Below are 20,918 nucleotides of genomic sequence, written 5' to 3' on the forward strand. Positions count from 1 at the left end.
TCTCCTTGTAACTTTTGACACACTCATTCACCATGAATCTATCAACTTCCACCTTAAATATACCCAACAACTGTCCTCCACAGCCATCCATGGCAATGAATTCCACAGATTCACCACCCTCTGGCTAAAGAAATTCCTCTGCACCTGAATTCTAAAGGTGCAGAGGAATTCTTCTGTTTTGAGGTTGTGCCCTCTGGTCCTGGACTCTCCCACTATTGAAAACATCCTCTCCACACCCACCCTATCTAAGCCTTTCTATATTTGGTAGATGCCAACATCTATACTTAGCGGCCAGACTAACAATCATTGCAGAATTCAATGCAAGTAAACTGGCTAAACTGGGTCATATTAACTAGGGGCGGGAGTAGGCCACTCAGCCCCTCAAGTCTACTCTGAATTCCAATCCCTATGAAGGGTCTCGCCCCAAAATGTCGACTGTACTCTTCTCCATAGATGCTGCCAGGCCTGCTGAGTTCCTCCATCATTTTGTGTGTGCTTGGATGTCCAGCATCTGCAGATTTTCATTTGTTTGAGATTGCACAAGCCTGGAGCTGGTGCAGCCTCAACTTCTGATTCCGATCTACCCATGGAAAGCTCCTAGGCTTCTTGGTCATCTTAGATTTGCCAACCCCTGTCTTAAAAACACTCAAAGAATACTTTCACTGCCCCTTGAGGAAAAACATTTTAAAGATTACCGTCCTCAGAGAAAAATGCTTCACCCCTTCCCTCCTAAATATGTGAATCCTCATTTTCAATTAATGATTCCCAGGTACAATTCAGTTGAATTTCAAGCTGCCACACATAGTGCACAGATCTGGACCATCAAATCTCATAGCCTCCATCAATAGAATAGAAGAGGTCTGAAAACTGAATGTTATCAGGATGTCACTGACCTTGCCAGGATCTTGAAGTTGAAAGCTTCGCTTGAAACCAGGTAATACATTTTTTCTGACAGCAAACTGACTTCAAAACTGGGCAGAACTTTGAAACAAAATTTAATCAAAGATAACAGAATTTATTGATTGCATTTACACTGACTGGAATCGGCATTCTGCAAGTTTATCCATGTTATCAAGAAAATATTCTGAATGATTACAATATTGAGCACAGAGCAACAGGTAATTAACAAAATGCAGAAGTGGCTGTTATTGGACATTGATAAATGGAGCCATTGTTGGGAGCTGGCGTTTACTTCGCTTGTGTTTGTTGAAGATCAGTCTTATGGATTATGAGATGATGTTATCTGAGACATTATGGCCATAGAATAAACTTCCAAACATTTGACTCAATCAAGGTACTGCAGGTGGCAGAAAGCTCCCAGGTACATCTGAGCAGAGCAACAAAAAATAATGGCCAATTTCTCTCGCACAAAATAATAATTACCAAATTCCTTGACTTCAAATTCGGCGGACACTTTGGACATTGGCGCCTCATCAAATTCTGCTTCAATTCGCCAATTCCCTGGCCTGGTAGGGAGAGAGAAACAGCAGTCTTCAGTGTCGACCGTACCCCGCAACAGTTAATAGCCTGACAAGAGTGTAAAATCATGGAAGGAGAAGGTTAAGCCAGTGTGTGGGACCAGCCCCCTCTCCCCACCATTTGATATTCAGTCCTACAGGTCACTGGCGCAAAATATTCTGAGTATTTTGTTTTCTATGTGATTGGAGCAAAAGAGCTATTATAGTAGTTAGTACTGCTGCCTCACAATGGCAGAGTTCCAGGTTTGATCCCGACCTCTGGTGCTGTCTGTGTGGTGTTTCCATGTTTCCCTCTGCCCATATGCGTTTCCTCCAGTTTCAATACACATAAGAAAGACATGTGGGTCGGTAAGTTGCCCCAGTGTGTAGCTGAGGCGTAGAATCCTGTGGGGTGGGGAGTCAATTTGATGGGAATGGTGGAAAATTTGTGGAGGTTTAGTGTAATAGAAAGCTTGAGGGTTGGCATGGTCTTGATGGGCTGAGGGGCCTTTGCCATTTTGTATGACTGCACAAGAATCTGATTACAGAATGCAAGCAATCGAACAGAATGCCTGCATTAACTGACTGACCAATAACCATAAATGCATCAATTGCACGTGTAAAGCTGGTTCACAGACTCTGTGACGTCTTCTCAAAACAATCAAGCAAGAGTTTGATTTCCAAAACACTTTACTGACTTACTGTGCGACGTCCGGGATTTTGAACGTCCGAGGTAGCACCTTCCGGGAACTCATCAGCAAGCTGGGGAACTGTATGTTCTTGGAATTCTAGCAGAACAATGGAATGGATTAAGTTTTAGAATTGGTGGAAGGGTGTTACTTAACATATAGTTGTCAATACCAAGGGAAATATTATACTAGATGGCACAATAATCACAAAGGTGCATAGGTTTGTAGGTTAATTATTCACTGTAAGTCGCCCCTACGTGGAGGTGAGGGGTAGAATCTGAGGGAAGTTGTGGTGGGAATGAAATTAAATGAGTATAAATGGCTGGATGATGGGCAGCGTGGATTTGGTAGGCCAAAGGGTCTAGTTTTCGTACTGTACCTCTTCGAGACTCTAAGTGACCGCCTCACTGGAACATAACAATTCTTTGTAAACTCTAGAGACTATTGGCCGTGAAAATCCCAGGAGATTAGCAGCTTCTGAGATACTCAAACCACCCCATCTGGCACAGACAATCATTCCACAGTCAAAGTCACTTTATCCCCCTTTCTGATCTCTGCTCTGAACAACTACTGAACCTCTTCCCAGGTCTGTGTGATTTTATGCATTAAGCTGCTCCCCGCATGATTGGCTGATCAGATATTTGCATTAACGAGCAGGTATACAGGTGTGTAACGTAATTGGTGGAAAGGTACATAATCACTTTAAGAGGCTGGTCTAATGTGATGACATAATTAAAGGGTTTTTAAATGCACTTTGTGTTCAGTTTTTTGGTGTTCAATAAATGAGTTGCTACAGCTTTTCTGAAACATATAGTGTCTCCACCATTTTAGAAACATAGAAATGTAGAAAACGCAGAGCACAATACAGGCCGTTTGGCCCACAAAGTTGTGCCGAACATGTCTCTACCTTAGAAATTACTTGGCTTGCCCATAGCCCTCAATTTTTCTAAGCTCCCTGTACTTATTCAAAAGTCTCTTAAAAGACCCTATCGTATCTGCCTCCACCACAGTTGCCGGCAGCACATTCCACGCACTCACCACTCTCTGAGTAAGAAACTTACCCCTGACATTTCCACTGTACCTACTCCCCAGCACCTTAAACCTGTGTCCTCTTGTGGCAACCAATTCAGCCCTGGGAAAAAGTTTTATTAGTGAAAACCTACAGGTGTACCTAATAAAGTAGCCACTGAGTGCATTTGTGCTTCTAATGTTTTCCCAACTCCCCTTTGAAGGATATTCCTGAATCTATCTCATCTACCCGGGCTTTCCCAACTCCCCTTTGAAGGATATTCCTGAATCTATCTCATCTACCCGGGCCATTCTCTGCATGAAACATTTCTCTCCTTGGTGTCGGGTATCCTTTACCCATTCCGAATCTGTGACTGTGAGCATCAAATGGTCCTTGGACCCATTTGTCCGAAGCACAACTTCACTTGAAGGACGACCAGCTCAGCATCCATCTACGTAATGGTGGATGTTCAGGGTGACAGGGGTCATGAAGTGTGTGAAGTTACCATTTCTAGGGAGAAGGTTCTCGGGAAACTGAAAGGTCTGAAGGTAGATAAGTCAGCTGGACCAGATGGTGCACACCCCAGGGTTCTGAAAGAGGTGGCTGAGGAGATTGAGGAGGCATTAGTAATGATCTTTCAAGAATCACTAGATTCTGGAATGGTTGTGGAAGACTGGAAAATTGCAAGTGTCACTCTACTCTTCGAGAGAGGCAGAAGAAAGGAAACTATAGACCAGGTAGCCTGTCCTCAGCGATTGGGATGATATTGGAGTTGAGATTACGGATGAGATCTCAGAGTACTTGGAGTCACATGATAAAATAAGTCGTAGTCAGTATGGTTTCCTCAAGGGAAAATCTTGCCTGACAAATCTGTTGAAATTCTTTGAAGAAATAACAAGTAGGATAGACAAAGGAGAATCGGTTGATGGCGTGTAGTGGGATTTTCAGAAGGTCTCTGACAAGGTGCCATACATGAGGCTGCTTAACAAGCGACAAGCTCATGGTATTACAGGAAAGACTGTAGCATTGATAAAGCAGTGGCTGATTGGAAGCAGGCAAAGAGTGGGAATAAAGGGAGCCTTTTCTGGTTGGCTGCCAGTGACTAGTGGTGTTCCTCAGGGGTCTGTGTTGGGACCAATTCTTTTTACGTTACGTGTCAATGATTTGGATGATGGTATTGATGGTTTTTGTTCAAAAGTTTGTAGATGTTAAGAAGATAGATGGAGGGACAGATAGTTTTAGGGAAGTAGAGAGGCTGCAGAAGGACTCAGATAGATTAGGAGAATAGGCAAAGAAATGGCAGATGGAATACAGTGTCGGGAAGTGATTTCCAAATGGAGAGAAACTACAAAAAGTTGAGGTGCAAAGGGAATTTGGAGTCCCTGTGCAGGATTCCTTAAAGGTTAATTTGTAGGTTGTGTCTATAGTGAGGAAGGCAAACGTGATGTTAGAATTCATTTCAAGAGGACTAGAATATAAAAACAAGGATGTAATGTTGAAACTTTTTAAAGCACTGGTGAGACCTCACTTGCAGTATTGTGAACAGGTTTGGGCCCCTTATTTTTGAAAGGATGTGCTGAAACTGGAGAGGGTTCAAATGAGGTTCACAAAAATGATTTCAGCATTGAACGGCTTGTCATATTACGAACGTTTGATGGCTTTGGGCCTGTGTTCTTTAGAATTCAGAAGAATGAGGGGTATCCTCATTGAAACCTATCGAATGGTGAAAGGCCTTGATAGAGTGAATGCGGAAAGGATATTTCCTATGGTTGGAGAATCTAAGACCAGAGGACACAGCCTCAGAACAGAGGTGCATCCTTTTACAATGGAGATGAAGAGGAATTTCTTTAGCCAGAGAGTGGTGAATCTGTGGAATTCTTTGCCTCAGGCAGCTATAGAGGCCAAGTCTTTATTAAATACCCCAAGGCAGAGGTTGATAGATTCTTGATTGGACAGGCCATGAAGGGATATGGCGAGAAGGCAGGAGATTGGGGCTGAGGAAAACTGGATCAGCCATGATGAATTGGCAGAGCAGACTCGATGGGCCAAATGGCCTAATCCTGCTCCTATAGCTATGGTCTTATGGTCTTTGTTAATCTCTCAGCCCAGGAGACAGTCTAGCCGAATTTCTATATCCTCTTTAAAACCTCTTTCAGCATATAAGAAAGTAGGGAGCAGGAGTAAGCCCTTGGCCTCTCAAGCCTTTCAATTGGTTTGAGTTAACACCTTTCTGGAATGCACCAAAAAGCTGGGGAAATGTATGATCTTGGAATTCTAGCAACTTAATCGAACACATTGAATTTTAGAATTGGTAGAGCAGTAGTGCTCAACATGGTCGGCCTCAAGCCGCAGTTTTCTTCTGTGCCAATTCACCAAAAATGTATCTGCACCCTTTAAGTTCCCCCAGTGATCCTGTGTCCATGGCACAGTATTCCAGAGATTGAGGCTCTCTGTGAGAAATGGTCACCCTGTGCTTCAGTATTAGCTGACTGGCCCCTAATCCAGTCCCCTTGCTCAAGCTGCTCCACCGGTAGAAACATCTCAACATCAACTTGCTCAGGATGTTGCATATTCCAGCAACATCACCCTCAGACTTCCAAACTCCAAAGGCTACAGATATAACTATTTTAGCCGTTTGTGGCAGGACAACCATCCCATCCCTGGAATTAGCCATGTCAGTCTCTTTCTGAATGATCTTCTTCCGTTTTGTGGAAATATGAAGAACCATTTGCCACCTTGGATATTTGGCTCCTGCTCTCTGCCAACTGATAAATGATTAGACCATAAGACCATAAAACAAACGAGTGCAATTAGCAATATTCCCTCTAAGGTGTGCGCGTGCACGGACACACACGTCTTTTGCTCCTGGTGCACAAAGGAGTTTAAACTGCACACAAAAGGTTGTCACCCTCTACCTCATTGGCATGTTAAGTATATTTCACGATCGTACACAATTGCATTTCCTTTTCCGGTTTCTGATGGGGATGGTGTTGACGACGTGGAGTTTACGATGATTTTCTGCAGATTTTAGAACCGGCTTATGTGTACCGATTTTATTGAAGAAATTATTCAGTGTGCCCATGTTGTTGTCACTGGGCAAAAAAATTGCACAGCACAAGAGTTTTGCGCCCACTGGTCATTACAAATTAGAGGGAACATTGATAATTAGGCCATTGTGCTCATCAAGTCCCCTCTGCCATTCGATCCTGGCTGATTTACTATCCTTCTTAACCCCACTCTCCTGCCTTCTCCCTGTAATCTTTGACACTCTAATTGATATAGAATCTATCAACCTCTGCTTTACGTACATATCCCAATGACTTTGCCTCCCACTGCGGTGAAGTTCTTTAGGCAGTGTGTGGTGAATCTGTGGCAATGATTCACCCACTGCCTAAAGAAATTCTCCCTCATCTTCTTCTTAGAAGGGATGACCCTCTAAGTATTCTAAAGCTGTTTCCTCCGGTCCTGGATAACCTGACTGTAGGAAACATCCTCTCACGTCCATTCCATCTAGGTCTTTCACTATCTGGAAGTAAAAGTTTTGAGAACTAAGCCCAATGCTGTTTGAAGGAAATATTGGATGATTGCCCCAAAGTGGATGATGTACTCACATATATGGTTACCCTGATGTTCTCGCTCACTGGTCTCATGTAGTTGTCCAGGGTGAAGATCCTGTAATTGACTGCAAAGGCAAGAGAAGAGCAACACACACATCAGGACTGAATGGGCAAAAGTGTGACCTGCCTTCCGATGCAGAGCAGCCTCGTTAAACGAGATTCAGCACCGCCGATGAGGCGTCCAACAAAGAGAGGCCTGGGTCACAGTGAACTGATATTGTTGCCTGTTCACTATTGCTACTCAACAGCCAGTCTGATGCCTCCAGTGAGGCAGGCAGCAGACACCCAGCCTCAATCCTGACCTCCAGTGCTGTCTGGGTGGAGTTGAACCCAATGAAGCCAAAGTTCAGGGGCAAGGTGGAGTGGTCAGAGAAAATGAGGGGAATTTCTGCAGCCATGAGACAATCTACTCTCTGCAGAGATAAAATCAGAAAATACTGGAACACACTGGATTTGTGGAAAGAGTGAAAAGTTGACATTCTGGGATGGAGACCTTCGGTCAGGATTGTTCATTAACATGAGTCTAGCAGACAAGTGAGACCATCTGTCGAAACTCTTGTCACTTTTTACAAGGGGTGGCAGGGACAAGTAAGCCGGGCAAAGTCGTTCAATAATGGACATGGATTTAGTGTGGTACTTGGGCTATCAGTTAACCAGCTGATAACCAGCCGGACAGCATCAGGGTATTTCACTCCAGGGAACTTTCACCCATCTCCTGGGCGACAATAAAAGGAGGGAATGCCCAAGATTTTCCGCCAGGCTGAACGAGAGAGCGACTCAGTGGTGCAGCGGGTAGTGCTGCTGCCCCTCAGCTCCAGAGACCCGGGTTTGATCCCGACCTCCTTCAGTCCGGGTGGAGTTTGCACGTTCTCCCTGTGACCGCAGATACCTCCCCACATCCTGGAGACTGTTCAGTTGCTGCAGTAAGTTGCCACTGTCGTGTCGGGTCGACCATGTGAGGCTGTCCACTGTGCTCCGGTTCCCTCCCACGTCTCATTGGTGGACGGGACAGAAGTTAATTGGCCACCATGGATTTCCCCTGAGTGTGTGGGTGGGTGGTAGAATGTGGGAACGCGAGGAGAGTAGATGTTCGGCACAGAATCGATGGGCCAAATGGCCTATTTCTAACCTGTGTGATCTATGTGAAGCAACAATGAACGGCTGAGGCTGAAGAGGCAGCCCAAGTTAGTGTCAGTTCATCTACAGTTTTCAATGCTTAGCCATAAGAAAGGATGGGAGCAGTGGGCTATCAAACAATGGTGGTGCATTGATTTCCTGTTATCCCACTGCCCAACAGTCAGTGCTGTTCGTTCAATAGGATTGAATACCCGGCGGGAATAGAATGCCGATCCACCCAGCTTTCTCTAGTTCTACTCCCAATTTGCTTTGGACGTTGGCAGTTTTGTGGGTGGTGTGACTGGGGATGGTTATGGGTTGGAGTTTAGGATAGGGACAAAGCTCAAGGCTTGGATATCACATCCACTGGATCTTTCTGCTAAGTACTCGATAATCCTGATAGGGTGACGCACAGCAGGAGGGGCAGGTGCTTTTCCATATCTCCGTGCAACACAGAAGGAGATCTTGCAGGGGGTCATACACGGGTCACAGAGCACAGATCATTCCCTGTGCCCCATGGAGTCACATCGACCATCAACCACCCATTTATCCCAATCCTACTCCAATCCAATTTGGTTCGTCCCACATTCCCGTCAGCTCCGCTAAGATTAGACCCTTGACCAGCACACCAGTGTCGGCATCAAACCGGGCCTCTGGAGCCATGGGACAGTGCCCATGTCAGCTGTGGCATTGTGACATTTGTGATGTGGCCACCACAAAGCAGCGCATATGTTACTGGACTACTCACCAGCCTCGTTGGGGGTATATATTGGCTTGTCCGTCTGAATGAAGATATAACCCTTCCTTGAACGGAGCTTGACAGGAGTCATTTTCCTGGTTGGAAAGAGCTCAGGACACTCGGCTACCAGAGAGACGTACTTTTCCTTACGGAGCCAAATGTACAGGTTTTTGATGAGATTTGGGAGAGCCTGTGGGATTACAACCATGGTGATCATCAGCCATACTGGCTCATTCACAATGTTCTGCTCTGAAATTGTCACCTGAAGTTTCTCACAAGAAAATAGGAACATGAGTAGGTCACTCGGCCCCTCAAGCATGCCTCACCATTCAGCATCAGCTGGGTGAATGGGGTCACCCTTCATTCCTCTGAACTCCAAAGAATACTGAAACAGGCTGTCCATCTTCTGTTGGTAGGACACCCCCTCTCAGTCCAAGCACTACCCATTGAATCCCCTTTGGAAAGCCTCCAATGTTACCGCATTTGTATGAAAGGGTGCCAAAACTGTGCATGGTACTCCACCTATAACTTCGCCAACCCTCTACCACTGTAACACAGCTGCCAATTGTTAACTTCCAGTCCCTTTACAATACAAGCTGATTGTTTTTTAAAAGCATAAATTCAATAGTTCAATATTTCCATTTAATATCAGAGACTGTACACAATAATCAGCTTGAAATTCTTGGTCTTCGCAGACATCCACAAAAACAGAAGCGTACCCCAAAGAATGAACAACAGTGAAAATGTAAGAACCCCAAAGCCCCCTTCTTTCCCCCTCCCACGCACAAGCCTCTCCATCCCCCTCCCCAACTTATTGCAGCAAAAAAAAAGCATCAGCACCCACCACCCACCAAGCAAGCAATAGCAAAGCCCCCAAGAAAGACCATGATCGACAGTCCAGAATAACCAGTTGTTCACCTGGCCAATTTGACATTGCACGGGCTCTCTACCTCTCTCCCTAATAAAGGGACAGAGAGGTGTCACACAACGAGAGGGGAGATAAACAAAAACTTATAGAGTTGTGCACCAGGGAAATGGGGCCTTTTTCCCAAGTGGTCCATCCTAACCAAGATTCCCATATAAGCAAGTCCCATTTGACTGCATTTGATCAACATCCCTTGAAAACTCTCCTAACCACGTTTCTTTTTATGTACTTGCTGAACATGCCAGCTAGCCTTTTGTGACTCATGCACTAGAGCACCTCAATCCCCCAAACTTCATTTAATAGTTTGCCATTTCATTCTTCTTGTGCATGACCTGTGCGAAGCAGCAGGATCACCTTGGTTGTAGCTTGGACAAGGCCTCAGTCTTGGTCTTGGTTCTAGCGTGGTATCCAGGCTCGGTTGGGGGAGGCCTCTCCTGTTGTTGCTGCCCTCCAGTGCTGGATCAGTGGAATTACAGTCTGGACTGCAGGGAACCATTTGAGGGACTCATTGCCCAGGAACTTGGTCTAAAAATTTGTTTTCTTATGCGACTATGTTCTTTTTTTCCTGTCTTGTTATTTTCAATGCACGCGTATGTTTTTGCACCTTGGCCCTAGAGGAACACTGTCTCATTCGTCTGTATTCATGTATGGTTTTTAATGACAATTAAACTTGATTTGATTTGATTTTCTTCACTCTGTGTTGGCAGGGTTCAAATTTTCAATGCAAATGTCCATTTTTTATATGTATATATTATATGTATAAAAGATATAACTCTGGATAATAGACAATAGGTGTATGAGTAGGCCATTTGGCCCTTCGAGCCAGCACCGCCATTCACTGTGACTGTGATCATGGCTGATCATCCACAATCAGTATCCAGTTCCTGCCTTATCCTCATAACCTTTGATTCCGCTATCTTTAAGAGCTCTATCCATCTCTTTCTTGAAAGCATCCAGAGACTTGGCCTCCACAGCCTTCTGGGGCAGAGCATTCCATACATCCACCACTCTCTGCGTGAAAAAGTTTTTCCTCAACTCCATTCTAAATGGCCTACCCCTTATTCTTAAACTGTGGCCTCTGGTTCTGGACTCACCCATCAGCGGGAACATGCTTCCTGCCTCCAGCGTGTCTAATCCCTTAATAATCTTATATGTTTGAATAAGATCCCCTTTCAGCCTTCTAAATTCCAGAGTACACAAGCCCAGTCGCTCCAATCTTTCAACATATGACAGTCCCGCCATCCCGGGAATTAACCTTGTGAACCTACACTGCACTCCCTCAATAGCAAGAATGTCCTTCCTCAAATAATACACAGTATAGTATTAGTTTTATATAGCTAAACCAATACCAAATTACAAAAGATAAATAAATAGAAAGATAAATAATTGTTCTTTGAATGTATCTATCTGTCTTTCAGGTTTCTTGCTTTGTGGCTGCCTGTAAGCAGGCAAATCTCAAGGTTGTATAATTTATACCTACTTTGATAATAAATGTATTTTCAATATATCTACCTAGTTATTTATCTATCAAAGTAGGTATAAATTAAACAGCCTTGAGATCTGTCTGCTTACAGGTAGCCTCAAAGCAAGAAACCCAAAAGAACACAATTTAAAACAAAGAGAGAAAGCAAAGCACTCCAGCGTGTGGTGAAAACTGCCCAGCAGATTATCGGCACCCAATTGCCTACCATTGAGAATATCTACCATAAATGCTGCCTGGCCAGGGTGAAAAGCATTATCAGGGATGCATTTCACCCTAACCATGGACTTTTTACTCTCCTCCCATCTGGTAGGCGCTACAGGAGCCTCCACTCCTGCACCAGCAGGCACAGGAAAAGCTTCTTCCCTGAGGCTATGATACTGCTGAACCTCTCATCACAGCGCTAAGCAGTATTGCATCCGTATTGTACTGTCTCAGTACTTCTATATTTGTGTGCTGTAGCACTTTTTTTATTTGCAGTCATTTTGTAAATAACACTATCCTTTGCATTTCTGGTCAGATGCTAAATGCATTTCATTGGCTTTGTATCTGTACTCAGCACAATGACAATAAAGTTGAATCTAATCTAATTTAATCTAATTAACACACAATGAGCAGCAAAAGGGTAAAAAACACAAATCAAGCAAACAATAGAAACAAATTGAATCCATAGGCTCGTTCATCATATGTCATAATATTTAGGTATTAATGATGTTTTAATTATATGTATGGGGGGGGGTAATTTTAGAAAACTTAGCATATTTATTTTTCAACACAGTCACCTCCTACATTTGCACACTTAGTCCAGCGGTCATGGAGCATACAGATCCCTTCTTGGCTTCTTGGACCTCCAGAAAGTGGTCCACAGCAGGGGTGATTGATAAGTTCGTGGCTTAAGGTAGAAGGAGATGAGTTATACGGCTCTTGTTACATGCACGTGCAGTTCAGCTCTTTGAGTGATTATGCAGAAAGTTTGAAGTTAATAACTTTTGTGGTATTTCTGTTTCAGATAATTGAAAATTGCAAGTACGCACTGTCTGAGAAAATGGACATCGGCCTTCATGCAGTCATCTGCTACCTCGGTCTCAAGGGCTCATCACCCAAGGAGGTCCACAAGGACATGGTGGCAACACTAGGGGAGGGTGAAAAATAAATGTGCTAGGTTTTTTCAAACTGACTCCTTCTACCTTACGCCATGAACTTATCAATCACCCCTCATAAATAGATAGATACTTAGACAGATAAACTGATAAATAAATAACTAAAATAGGAGATTTGTTGGAACTGCAGGACCTAGGAGCTGGTGGCCCCATTACGGTTCTTGGTGATGACACCTGCAGCAAGTGTTGGCGGCGTGAGGAATTCAGGATCAAAGTTGATGACCTGGAATCTGAGCTTTGGACACTGTGATGCATCAAGGTGGGGGAGAGTTATCTGGATATTGTGTTTCAGGAGGCAGTCACACCCATTAGATTAACTACTGGAAATTTGGTCTGCAGCCAGGGACAAGAAGGTGTGGCTGCGAGCGCAGCAGGAAGTGGGATCCAAGAGGTAGTACGGGAGGAGTGTGAGCCCTTGAACTTGCCGGACAAGTCTGAGATACTTGCCCTCTGTGATGATGAGCATCTGGGTTATTGGAAGGATGAGCAATCAAACAGCGACACAATGGTTCATGGAGCCATTCAAGAGGAGGCACGAGAAGAGAAATATAGTTGTAATAGAAGGCAGTACAGGCAGAATAGAAGGCATCAGGCAGTCGAGGCTTTGTATGAGGTTCTCATACAAATGGAGGGTGCAATATTTCGATCGAAAACCAGTGTATTATGCCTAAACAATGGAGACTACAATGGGATGAGGGAGGATTTGGCTAGTGTAGACTGGGAACACAGGCTATATGGTTAAGGAGCAGTGGAAGACTTTCAAAGAGATTTTTCACAGAGTTCAATGAAAGTATATTCCTGTTAAAAACAAGGACAGGAAGGGTGGGGAGAACCAACCATAGATAAATCAGGAAATAAAAGAAGGCATCAAACTAAAAGCTCATGCATACAAAGTTGCCAGTGTAACGGGAAGCTGGAAGATTTTGAAAACTTTAAAAAGCAACAAAGAACCACTAAGCAAGCAGTAAAGGAAGGGAAGATAGCTTATCAAAAACAACTAGCACAAAATATAAAAATGGATAGTATAAGTTTTTATAATTATATAAAGCAGAAAATATAAAAGTGGGCAAATGTAACCCCACTTTTTAAAAAAGGAGGGAGAGAGAAACCAGGGAATTATAGACCGGTTAGCCTACCATCGGTGGTGGGGAAGCTGCTAGAGTCAGTTATCAAAGATGTGATAACAGCACATTTGGAAAGCGGTGATATCATCGGACAAAGTCAGCATGGATTTGTGAAAGGAAAATCATGTCTGACGAATCTCATAGAATTTTTTGAGGATGTAACTAGTAGAGTGGATAGGGGAGAACCAGTGGATGTGGTATATTTGGATTTTTAAAAGGCTTTTGACAAGGTCCCACACAGGAGATTAGTGTGCAAACTTAAAGCACGCGGTATTGGGGGTAAGGTATTGATGTGGATAGAGAATTGGTTGGCAGACAGGAAGCAAAGAGTGGGAATAAACGGGACCTTTTCAGAATGGCAGGCAGTGACTAGTGGGGTACTGCAAGGCTCAGTGCTGGGACCCCAGTTGTTTACAATATATATTAATGACTTGGATGAGGGAATTAAATGCAGCATCTCCAAGTTTGAAGATGACACGAAGCTGGGCGGCAGTGTTAGCTGTGAGGAGGATGCTAAGAGGATGCAGGATGACTTGGATAGGTTAGGTGAGTGGGCAAATTCATGGCAGATGCAATTTAATATGGATAAATGTGAAGTTATCCACTTTGGTGGCAAAAACAGGAAAACAGATTATTATCTGAATGGTGGCCAATTAGGAAAAGGGGAGGTGCAACGAGACGTGGGTGTTATTATACACCAGTCATTGAAAATGGGCATGCAGGTACAGCAGGCGGTGAAAAAGGCGAATGGTATGCTGGCATTTATAGCAAGAGGATTTGAGTACAGGAGCAGGGAGGTTCTACTGCAGTTGTACAAGGCTTTGGTGAGACCACACCTGGAGTATTGTGTGCAGTTTTGGTCCCCTAATCTGAGGAAAGACATCCTTGCCATAGAGGGAGTACAAAGAAGGTTCACCAGATTGATTCCTGGGATGGCAGGACTTTCATATGAAGAGAGACTGGATGAACTAGGCTTATACTCGTTGGAATTTAGAAGATTGAGGGGAGATCTGATTGAAACGTATAAAATCCTAAAGGGATTGGACAGGCTAGATGCAGGAAGATTGTTCCTGATGTTGGGGAAGTCCAGAATGAGGGGTCACAGCTTGAGGATAAAGGAGAAGCCTTTTAGGACCGAGATTAGGAAAAACTTTTTCACACAGAGAGTGGTGAATCTGTGGAATTCTCTGCCACAGGAAACAGTTGAGGCCTGTTCATTGGCTATATTTAAGAGGGAGTTAGATATGGCCCTTGTGGCTACGGGGATCGAGGGTATGGAGGGAAGGCTGGTGCAGGGTTCTGAGTTGGATGATCAGCCATGATCATACTGAATGGCGGTGCAGGCTCGAAGGGCTGAATGGCCTACTCCTGCACCTATTTTCTCTGTTTCTATGTTTCTATGTAAAATGGTGCCGAAGTGAACGTAGGCCTCGTGGTGGACGGGAAGGGGAAATTGATATTGTGTATTGAGGAAAGGGCCAATGCTTTGAATGACTATTTTGTGTTGGTGTTCATGGTGGAGGACGCTTCTAACATGCCAAAGAGAGATGTTATGGATGCGATGGGAAGTTAGGACCTCAATACAATAGCTATCACTAAAGAGGTGGTGCGAGGAGCACACTTGTGGGCCTGAAGATAGATAAGTCCCCTGGTCCTGATGGAATGCATTCCAGGGTACTGAAAGAAATGGCAGAAGTTATAGTAGAGGCTTTAGTGAAAATTTAGCAAAATTCTCTGGACTCTGGGCAGGTCCCAGCAGATTGGAAGAAGATGAATGTCACGCCACTGTTCAAAAAAGGATGTCGGCAAAAGGCAGGTAACTATAGGCCAGTTAGCTTAACATCTGTCATTGGGAAAGTGCTTGAACCTATCATTAAAGAGGAAATAGTGAGGTATCTGGAAAGAAACAGATCCATCAAGCAGATGCATCATGGATTCAGCAAAGGCAGGTCCTGTTTGACAAACTTAATGGAGTTCTTTGAGGATTAAACAAGTGCAGTGGATAGAGGGGAACAGATAGACGTCATTTACTTGGATTTCAAAAAGGCGTTCGAAAAGGTGCTGCAAAAAAGACTGTAAGATAAGGATGCATAGAGTTGGGGGTGATGCATTAGCTTGGATAGAGGATTGATTAACTAATAGAAAGCAGAGAGCTGGGATACATGGGTGTTACTCTGGTTGGCAATCAGTGGTGTGTGGTGTACTGCGGGGGTTGGTGCTGGGCCCACAACTGTTCACGATATACACTGACGATCTGGAAGAGAGGACCTTGTGTAGTGTATCTAAGTTTGCAGATGACACTAAATTGAGTGGAAGAGCAAATTGTACAGAGGATGTGGAGAGTCTGCAGAAAGATGTAGATAGATTAAGTGAGTGGGCAAGGGTCTGGCAGATGGAATATAATGCTGGTAAATGCAAGATCATCCACTTTGGAAGGAAAAATGGCAGAGCAGATTATTATTTAAATGGTAAAAAAAATTGCAGCATTTTGCTGTGCAGAAGGACTTGGGACTACTTGTGCATGAATCACAAAAGGTTGGTTTGCAGGTGCAGCAGGCTATCAAGAAGGTAAATGGAATGTTAGCCTTCATTGCTAGAGGGATTGAATTTAAGAGGAGGGAGGTTGTGTTGCAACCGTACAGGGTACTGGTGAGGCCGCACCTGGAGTACTCCTTGCAGTTCTGGTCTCCTTACTTGAGGAAGGATATACTGACTTTGGAGGCAGTGCAGAGGAGGTTCACTGGCTTGATTCCAGAGATGAGAGGGTTAGAATATGAGGAGAGTTTGAGTCGACTGGGACTGTACTCGCTGGAATTCAGAAGAATGAGAGGAGATCTGATAGAAACACATAAGAAACATATAGAAACACAAGCCCGTTTCTGTGCTGTAATGTTTCTATGGTTTCTATAGGTGCAGGTCAGTGAGACTAGGCGGAAAAATGGTTCGGCACAGCCAAGAAGGGCCAAAAGGCCTGTTTCTGTGCTGTAATAATTCTATGGTTTCTATAAAATTATGAAAGGGAAGAAAGTTGTTTCCACTGGTAGATGAGACTAGAACTAGGGGACATAGCCTCACGATTCGGGGGAGTGGACTTAGGATGGAGATGAGGAGGAACTGCTTTTTCCAGAGGGTGATGAATCTGTGTAATTCTCTGCCCAAAGAAGCAGTGGAGGCTACCTCAGGAAATATATTTGAAACATGGTTTTGCCCAGTAGGGGAATCAAGGGTTATGGGGAAAAGGCAGGTATGTGGAGATGAGTCCATAGCCAGATCAGTCATGATCTTATTGAATGGCGGAGCAGGCTTGATGGGCCAGATGGCCAACTCCTGCTCTCATTCCTGATGTTCCTATGTTAGAATATGTCTGCAGATTAGACATAGTTCTCTGTCACAAGGATCAGGAGTACCAAAGGCTGTGCTGTCTGCATGGTGCCGGGATTGGGACATGTCAACAGAACTGCAGAGAAATTTGGATCGGGAGAGGAAAGATCCACCTCCCGTGGTCCATGTGGCTACCAATGAGGTAGGAAGAACAAGGAAGGTGATTCTGGAGCCAAATTAGTAAATTTTGGTTTGTTACCTTAGACAGGTGCAAATTGGTAATGGGTTAATAAGATTAGAGAGCCAGATGTATGCCTCAAAGATTGGTGTGGGAGAAGTGGATTTGAATTTGTGCAACGGTGCCACCAGTATTGGGGAAGGAGGGAGCTCTTCTGATGGGATGAGCTCCACCTGAACCTTGCAGGGACCAGGGTCCTGACAAATCACATATTGAGGTCTGTGAATAGAGCTTTAAACTTAATAGTTGTTGGGGGGGAGGGCTTCGAAAAGTAAGGATAAAGTAAAAGAGAAGGAGAGCTCAGGGAAGTTTCAAGAATGAATAAAATGGCAAATGCATAGAAAGGGATAAAAATTTAGAGACAAAATTGAGAAGGGTGATGAATGAGCACTGAAGGAGTTATACTGGAATGCACAAAGAAAAGTAGATGATATTGTATTGCAGTTAGAAATTGGCAGGAATGAGGTCGTGGCTGAGAGCTTAACATCAATAGGTACATATTGTATTAAAAGTATAGACAAGTGGGTGGAAGATGCTGTTGGTGAAAAAAAAATCAAATCCTTAGAAGGAAATGACATAAGATTAGAAGATGCAGAATCCTTGTGGTAAAGTTAATAAACTTCAAAGATTAAAAAAATCATGATGGGAGTCAGGCCTTAGAACAGTAGCCAAGATATAGGGCACAAATTACAAATATAAATAGAAAAGGCACGTAAAAAGGGCAAACCTACGATGGACATAGGGCAGCGGTCCCCAACCACCGGGCCGCAAAGCATGTGCTACCGGGCTGCGAGGAAACAATATGATTTGGCGATATGAGTCAGGTGCACCTTTCCTCATCCCCCGTCATGCTCTGTTGAGCTTGAACGAACGCGAGGTCATTACACGTGCGTCATCCATGTCAGCACGGGAAGGAGATCAACTCCTCGAGCTTGCAAATGACAGCGGGCTGAAAAGTATGTTTGACATAACATCTCTGCCGGCATTTTGAATCAAGGTCAAGGCTGAATATATTGAGATAGCCACAAAAGCACTGAAAACGTTGCTTCCATTTCCAACATATCTCTGCAATGAATGTAACGAAAACTAAATTGCGGAATAGACTGGACATAAGGAACTCCCAGGGCTCCCACTGATTCAGCCATATTGGTGTGTCGCAATGATTTTATATGTTCATACGGGGAAAATATGTGCTGTGTGTTTAATATCCAAACGTTACTTAAAATGTTATGATGCTATTGACTTATATAACCATATAACAATTACAGCACAGAAACAGGCCATCTCTGCCCTTCTAGTCCGTACCGAACGCTACTCTCACCTAGTCCCACCGACCTGCACTCAGCCCTTAACCCTCCATTCCTTTCCTGTCCATATACCTATCCAATTTTTCTTTAAATGATAACATTGAACCTGCCTCTATCACTTCTACTGGAAATTCGTTCAACACTTCCTGCAAGCTCCCCTGTCCTCCCCTGATAATTGACTTATCACTATATTCATGCGAGGAAAATATGCGCTGTGTGTTTAATATTAAACTCATTAGATAATCCCTTTTAGAAACAAAATTGAGTGTATTAGTCACTTATCACCTATATTCCGGTTGTGATTAACACCCCTCCCCCCCCCGGACAGAATCGCCAAAAACGATTTGTAGAAAAAAAATCGGCACGTACATGCATGCGCACACAGGTGCCCGCACAAGGCTTCATGGTCATGGTAGTCTTTCTCGGGGTAAACACAACGTATTTGACTGCTACTCTTGTCCGTTGGCAACCCTATCCCCACCCCCCTCCCGGTTGGTCAGTCCGCAAGAATATTGTCAGTGTGAAACCAGTCCACAGTGCAAAAAAGTTGGGGACCCCTGTCGCAGGGGATTTCAATATGCAGGTAGGTTGGGAAAATCTGTTTCGTGCTGGATTCCAAGAGAAAGAATTTGTAGAATGCCTAGAAGGTGGCTTTTTAGAGAACCCTGTGGTCAAGCTCACTCGAGAAAAGGCAATTCTCAATTGGGTGTTGTACAATGAACTAGGTTTGATGAGGGAGCTTAAGGCAAAGGAACCCTAAAGAAACAGTGATTGAATTCACCCTGCAGTTTCAGACAGAGTGTAGTTAGAACCAGATGCATTAGTATTACAGTGGAATAAAGGCAATTACAGAGGCATTGGAGAGGAGCTGGCTAAGCTGATTGGAAGGAGTCATGGGCAGGATTGACGGTACGGAAGCAATGGCTGGAGTTTCTGGAAGTAACACAGAAGGCACAGGATTGGTTCATTCTAAAGAAGTATTCTGAAGGGAGAATGAAGCAATCGTGGCTGTCAAAGAAGTCAAAGACAGCATAAAAGTTAAAAAGTTTTACAACAAAAATGTCTAACACCAGGGGCCATGCAAGGTCAAAGGAGTTGTGTAGGACAAGATATTTTATAGAGTGGTGGGTGCTTAGACAATAGACAATAGGTGCAGGAGTAGGCCATTCGGCCCTTCGAGACAGTTCCGCTGCCAGGAGTAGTGTGGAGGCAAATACAATGGAAGCATTTAAGGACTCTCAGATAGGCAAATGAATGTGCAGAAAATGGAGGGATAAGGACATTTTATAGGCAGAATGGGATTAGTTTGGTTAGGCATTTAATTGCTTCTTTAATGAGTTTCTCATAACATCATGGGCCAAAAGGCCAGTTCTTGAGCTGTACTGTTCTATGTTCTTAGAGACTGGTATGGACAGAGAGCATAATATGGTCCATGTGGTTGCTTAGAATATGGTTTTCCATTGCTAAATCTATACAGCTTTGTTGCTAACTTCAATCACTAATATCACGTCTCCAAGCTATTTCATAACCCTGACAGACATGTAACCATAGATTCAGACCTCTGTCAGCAAAAAGCCTTCACTAGCAATGCCGACAAGGTCACTGAAATTTCCAAAACAGTATCTAATTTTAATCACTTGTCATCTCCAGAGAAGCAATGTCATAGCGACAAAAGCATTATTCTACAGTAACTAATGGTAGGCCATTTGCCATTCTAAATCTTCCGCCACTGTGGTGGTACAGTACTTACAATAATATTTTTAATCTGTTGATAATTATTCTCCTCTGATAGAACGAACTCCACATTTTCTGAAATTTTTTTCTGTGATATTGTATCGAGCAAATAAACTTGGACGTTCAGAGGGCGACTAACTCCATCCAGCTGTATGGTGATGCTCTCCTTCACCCCAACGTTAATTATGTTGGGTGCAGTGATTAAATAGCTGGGGGCAGGAAACAGAATGGGATGAAATTGAGACACATAACCCGTGTATGTGCACGCATTTGTATTTGAACACACGCACATTCAGACTTAAGTAAACACATTCACAGTGACCCACTCAGTCTCTCTCAAACACATATGTTCACACCTGTGCACATGCAGACTTAAATGCACATATTCACATTCACACTCAAAAAACACACATGATGACAAATATTCACATTCAAACACGCGATCACAGATATTCACACTCATTTCCATTCACACTCAAATGCACATGATCACAAATGTTCACACTCACATTCTCACTCAAATATACATGATTATGAATATTTGCAATCAAATATGCATGCACAAACGTTCATACTTGAACACATTTACACACAGACACGTGTTCACATTGCTGGCCGCACACATTCACACTTAAGCATGCTCAGATATACATATTCACACATTTGCAGTCACATACACATTCTCTCTCTCACACATTCACATTGAAACCGCATTCGCACATACATATCCACAAACATTCATGTTCACACATATTCACACTTAAACACAACACATTCAGGCTCAGATGCATATATTTGCACACTCTCATGCATATTTACACTCAGACACAATCACACTGAAAGAGAACCTACATTTTCACATCATTCACACTCAAACACATGCATGTTCATAAATATTCATACAGACACACTCTCACACATCTAGAATCAGCTACGTACATTCATACATGCAAATTCACACTGAAGCATACTCACACACACAAACACACATAGTCACAAACA

The 20,918-nt window shown here is 43.6% G+C and overlaps 1 protein-coding gene across 1 annotated transcript in view; it reads right to left on the reverse strand.

The window, feature by feature from the left end:
- The window catches only part of LOC140198096 (complement C4-like), a 125,785-nt gene that overhangs the window by 104,635 nt on the left and 232 nt on the right, over window positions 1–20,918 (reverse strand). Inside the window, exons 2-7 of the mRNA XM_072258996.1 lie at window positions 19,933–20,125; window positions 8,637–8,817; window positions 6,767–6,837; window positions 2,160–2,245; window positions 1,384–1,466; window positions 894–981 (exon numbers count right to left, since the gene is read on the reverse strand). Coding sequence (XP_072115097.1) covers window positions 894–981; window positions 1,384–1,466; window positions 2,160–2,245; window positions 6,767–6,837; window positions 8,637–8,817; window positions 19,933–20,125 — 702 coding nt within the window. The remainder of the gene's footprint in view (window positions 1–893; window positions 982–1,383; window positions 1,467–2,159; window positions 2,246–6,766; window positions 6,838–8,636; window positions 8,818–19,932; window positions 20,126–20,918) is intronic.

Source organism: Mobula birostris, chromosome 5 (genome assembly GCF_030028105.1).
Source record: "Mobula birostris isolate sMobBir1 chromosome 5, sMobBir1.hap1, whole genome shotgun sequence".
NCBI lineage: Eukaryota > Metazoa > Chordata > Chondrichthyes > Myliobatiformes > Myliobatidae > Mobula > Mobula birostris.